At 44.6% G+C, this 5628-nt stretch overlaps 1 protein-coding gene across 4 annotated transcripts in view; it reads right to left on the reverse strand.

Annotated features, from left to right (window-relative positions):
- Positions 1 to 5628, reverse strand: part of LOC109304915 (aspartyl/asparaginyl beta-hydroxylase-like) — a 119413-nt gene that overhangs the window by 100557 nt on the left and 13228 nt on the right. For 3 of the 4 annotated variants that reach the window (XM_019527717.1, XM_019527718.1, XM_019527720.1), the window contains exons 2-4: positions 4071 to 4220; positions 3514 to 3558; positions 1508 to 1576 (exon numbers count right to left, since the gene is read on the reverse strand). In XM_019527717.1, coding sequence (XP_019383262.1) covers positions 1508 to 1576; positions 3514 to 3558; positions 4071 to 4220 — 264 coding nt within the window. The remainder of the gene's footprint in view (positions 1 to 1507; positions 1577 to 3513; positions 3559 to 4070; positions 4221 to 5628) is intronic. The other variant, XM_019527719.1, reaches the window with a different exon arrangement.

Here is a 5628-nt window from a genome sequence, read left to right on the forward strand (position 1 = left end):
GAGCTCAGTGCAAGAGGTGCTGCATGGAGGGTGAGAGACTCAGGTCTACAGCTGCTGGCACAGGGCAGCAGCACGGTGCAGACGATGCTGCACAAAAGGTCTGGGAGTAGACCGAGCCCCAGTGCTGCACAAGGCTTCCTGGGCCTCCAACCCCTAGCACAAGGCGAAGTGCACACTACACAGGGTGGTGCATGTGGCCCTAAGACGGGCCGGCAGCAGCAGAGTCGGGTGGCAGGAGAGCCCGGCAGGGAGCAGAGGTCGACCAGGAGAATGGGAGGCAACCCTCTGGGACTGTAGAGTATTAAGTTCCCCTGGAGAGAGGGTCCCCACAGGGGAGGGACACCCAGGGTTGTGAAGGGGCACCATGTGGGCCTCTCCTGGGTGATAAGGCAGGGCTTAGGAGTCTTTGGGGTCTTCCTCTCCTTTTCTTTCCCCCCACATCCTTTCCTGTAGTGGTGCCTCCCCTCCCTGTCAAGGGGAGGACAGGGACAAAGCGCCATTACCCACCAACCCACATTGCTGCTGCCTTGCAGCAGCAGGGGGGCAGAAGCTTGCCCCACCATCCCAGCCACCAGCACTCTGCGCTGCTAACACATCCAAGGGTGGTCTGCCTCCCCTCAGCCCTGCTCCTTGGAGGTAGTGGCAGTTCAGGGCGCTGGTGATGCAGTGCTGGCCTTGCCCACCCGCTCCATCCCCTCTGTCATGGCAGCATTCGACCATGCTAGTCCAGCCTCACCATACCTTTGGACAAATGGGGCTGGGGGGGTGGGAATTGAGGCCACCCCTTGGATGCAGCAGTGAGGCCAGACTGGGGGGGGAGGGCTGATGCCAGCGCTGTGCCACCAGCACCCTGCACCACCGCTGCCTTCAAGGAAGAGGGCTGGTGGGGGTGTGTTCTGCCATTCCAATCTGTCCTTGCTGCCCCCCTCTGCCTCCAAGGAACAAGGACGGGGGGGGACAAGGGAGGGGCATGAGGCCAGCCCTGTCCCCCCCGACTCTAGCCCCTCAGTCCCCATTGTCATGGCGGCACTCCACCATGTCTGTCGGTCTGTGCAGACCATTCCGACTGGTTGTTTCAGTCAGCATTATATTGGCTGCTGAGACAACAAATTAGAGTGCTCACAAAGAGTTATGAACAGACAGACAGAGACAAAGGCTTTTATTATATTAGAATTTAATTATTTCTACCACAACCTCATTTACAATTGACCTGGCATGTTTCTCTGAACTATGCTCCAATATTGTAAACACCTTATGAAATGACTCACCTTACCCAAAGAAATTTTTAAAAGATGCATTCTAGGTACAGTTAATAAGTGCATGTTACGTCGAGTACTAAATAACTCCACCTACCTTGCAAGAGTACTTGGAATTCTTTGCATGAAAATTGCATGTTTAGGGCATTTCCTTACCTTCTGATTTAATCATTTAATACTATATGACAAATTAAGGAACCTGAAGCATAAAAATTGTTACATGGATTTTTCAAAATGTGTTTTGTACTTGCCTAACAAAACTTTTGCATCTTCCACATCAAAATCTCCATCTCCATCTGCATCATATATCCCAAGCTTGCCTAAAAACACACAAGAGTAGTAGAAAGAAAAGAATTTTAAAAAATGCTTTCATTTTTATGTATTCAATATGCAATATATGTAGTTTTATATTACTCCATCTTCATTATTTAACATAATTTTAGGTCATTTGGAATACCTTAAAAGACATTCCTAGTTCAGTTACAAGTTGTCTGAATATCAAGTGTACTTAAATGTAGGCAGACTTCTTTCAGTGAATAATTTATTTATTCTTTCCAAAACACAGAAAGCAAGTACAGGCAGTCCTCGACTTACAACATTTCAAGTTACAACATTTCGCACTTAGGACGTTTATAAATTAACACCGTTTCAACTTTCTGATGTCAGTTTTGACTTTACAATGCTTGACCTGATACGATGCCACGCCAGTGAACATGTTCACTGCATCGCCCATCTCCCTGGAAAATATCTGTTCAAGCTTCCTTGGATGCTTTCTTTAAGAAAGCAGCCAAGACTCCAGAAAAACCTGCAGCTAAGACTCCTGAGAAGACTCCAGCCACGAGCCCTTCAAAAAGACCAACCAAGAGCCCTTCAAAAAGTCCAGCAAAGTCACCTCAAAGAAGTCCTTCTAAATCCATGTGATTTCTAATTACAATATAAATACATTAATGCAGCTATATTACTCATCTATAATTGACTGAGTACAAAATTATGGGTTATTTTTTGTGAAAATAGGGTATTGGGCCTTGGTTCAAGAACCAAACCCCATTTATAACATTGTTTCTTATGGGAAAAATCAGTTCCAAGTTACATTTTGACTTAAGATGCAGTTTTCAGGAACCAATTATGTTTTAAGTTTGAGGACTGCCTGTACACACTTCAATATGCAACTATTTTTTAATCTGAGTTCAATGTATTCAGACAAACTAGCTGTACAATAAGCAAACAAATGATCACCAAACGCTTTCAGTATCTACCATTGTAAATACTTTTCTGTCACAAAAAATGATACCTATATGCTCTGGATACGTGGAACAGAAAAAACGTGTTTCCCAGAAATAGCATAAAAACATATACTAAACCTCATGTAAGCATTGGTGAATCTAAACATCTATTACTAACCATGGCAAGAATTGCCAAAAGCAAAGCTATTTTTACACAGTAAAATCTGGACAGGCACCCAAAACATTTGATATCTTGTTTATCATTTACTTCTGCTACAGTTGCTCTACTAGCCCTAAAAGGAATCCACAAGAATACATATTGTCTCTTACAACAGCTAATGTAACAAAGAACTATAGCATCTATAATTAGCTGTACCCTGGAACTGCAAAATGAACTAGCAGGCTTTTAAATTAGTTTTTGATATAACTCAAGATCCAGGCAAAAGCAAGCCTGCCTCTGAACGTTATAAAATCAAGTACAAGAACTGCATAACCTTGAGGTTCCTACAATTGTAACTATATGATCACTTATTGTGGAGGCAGGAACTTCAGTGGTACAATAGCCATATAACAACTACTGCCATTTTTTTTTGGTGGAGGGATGGATTTTAACCACTTAATTGTTCCTTTCAGAATATGACTGTTATGGAAAGCTTTTGTGTGTGTTGAAATTATTACAGTTTAGAAAAAGGGAAAGTTTGGTAGAAGCAGAATTCCAGGGACAGGTCCAAAATGTGTAATAAGCCATTACCATTGTACTAAAGCAATACAATCTATGGAATTGTTGTTAACTTTGACGCTAAGGTTAAACAGAGCACATAATTTTACTATTCAGCCAGCAAGAAGAATTGCATCATCTCAAAAAACACAAAGATAAGTTAGGAATAAGCAATGGCTGAGTCTTTCATGCCACCTGCAGAAGAATGGTAACTATTTTACCATCACTTAAAATAAAAAAGGTAAAGAAGAATTAAATTAGCATATTATTTTAATCCCGAAGAGAATACAACAATTTTGTTTTCCCAGTATCCTACCTTGAAGTACCTCTGATAAGTTATAACGGAAGTCCTTTGCTTTGGCTGCGTGCATAGTAAAAATATAAAAACCATTATTTGCATCAACAGACCCTGATCAGATTTTAATTCAGATGCCTTTTACATATCAAAGATTGCTAATAAAAATGCTTTGTTACAATCTATTTTTAATGTCAAGCAAACTACAGCACAGTGGACACAAAGCATTGAGATTTACACTTGAGATCTCCATTCTTCTGGATTTCTCAACTCTTAATAAATATGTAAAGTTTGAATGTCAGAATTTTCCTCTACAAGAATTTTAAGACTAATATACATCAAAATATTAAAATGCATCCTTCCATGCAGAGATTCCATTCAGCATCTACAACAGCTAAAAATAAGCTACTACATTTGCAAGGGAGCAGTAACTCATTTTCCAGAGCAGTGACATTTTACACATAAAAATACGACAAAAGAATTAATTCTACTTTCTGAAATTGAAAAGGCTTATGTTCTATGAATGACGACAGAAATGACATATTTTTAATGTACTAAATTATTATTAAATTTCTTACCTAGAACTTCTTCATAGTCTATAAGTTCAAACCAAACAACTGCTACTGATGTCCATACTCCAAGCAAAGCAATTACCATAAACCAGGTGAAAAATGAGCTTCCGGACAGGCCTTCTTTCTTTCCATTCTTACTGCCCCCATGTTTTGTTTCTGTTTTAAAAAAAATAGAAAGAAAAAGAAAAGAAAGAAGAGTTCATATACATGGAAGCTATATTACTATTAGAAGATAAATATTTATATATTAGCAAACTGCCCATCATAAATGATGGCAGGGGGAGGGGGAGAACAGAGCGCTGCCTCCCAGCGTCCCGGGGTGCTGCTGCTCCACCTCCAACACCATGCATCCCCCCACCCTTCACCTGCCCCACCTATGTTGGGCCTTGTGTGCCACCCCATGGTCCCCTCCATGTCCGGCCCCGTGGGCCCCCCACAACCTTTGCTGCTCCACCCGACGCCACTGCCAGCTCCCAGGAACAGGGAGGAGGGGAGTTTGCACCTGGCCACTGACACTCAGTGCCCTGCTCTGCTGTCGGTCCATGTCCGGCCATACACAACATTCCCCCCCTCTCCCTCTCCACCACCTCCCCCTCTGCCAGGTGCTAGCCTTGACCCCCGCTCCATCCCGCCATGGCAGTGCTCCGCCATGCCAGTCCGTCCCTGCCATCCTGTGTGCCCCTCTGCCAGGGCGGAGCACCGCCATGACAGCAGGTACAAAGCTGGCCAGAGCCACCGCCGACTCCAAGAAGCAGGGCCGAGGGTGAGAGGGCAAGGCCACCCCTTGGATGCGGCGGCAAGGCCAGAAAGGGCGGGGAGAGGCCAGCAGTGTGGGGGGCCAGGCCAGCACCACATGCCATCACCAACCCCCAAGGAGCAGGGCTGGGGGGTGAGGGGAGGCCAGCACCGCTGGCCTTGCCTCTCCCTGCTCTGTCCCCTCTGTCATGGTGGCACTCCATTGTGCCAGTCTGTCCCTGCCATCCCCCCTCTACCTACAAAGAGCAGGGCCAGGAGGTGAGAGTGGGAGGGGGCAAGGCCAGCACTGATGAACTCTTCCCCCTGATCCAGCCCCTCAGTCCCCACTGTCATGGCAGCACTCCGCCATGTGTGCATGCATGCATGTGTGTGCACGTGTGTGAGCATGTGCAGAGCACTCCGATTGGTTGTTTCAGTTAGCACTGTGACTGGCTGCCAAGACAAACAATCAGAGCACTCATAAAGTGTTATGGACAGACAGACAAAGGATTTTTATTATATTAGAACAATTAAGTGTGCATACTTACAGACTGTAAATAAAGTATGCTATAAAAGTATCTTACAAAACAATGTTTTAGTGACACAATGTGCTCAAATAACTTTGTAAATTACTTCCGGTACTGTCAATGATGCTCAGGGGCAATCAGCATGGATTTATTAGGGGGAGATCATGTCAGACCAACCTGAGTGCCTTCTACGATCAGGTCACAAAGGCCATGGATGCAGGTGTCGCGGTGGATGTAGTCTTTCTGGACTTCAGCAAGGCCTTTGACACCGTCTCTCACCCCATCCTAGTTAAAAAACTAGG

Source organism: Gavialis gangeticus, unplaced genomic scaffold (assembly GCF_001723915.1).
Source record: "Gavialis gangeticus isolate Ggan-Ray unplaced genomic scaffold, GavGan_comp1, whole genome shotgun sequence".
NCBI classification, from domain to species: Eukaryota; Metazoa; Chordata; order Crocodylia; family Gavialidae; genus Gavialis; species Gavialis gangeticus.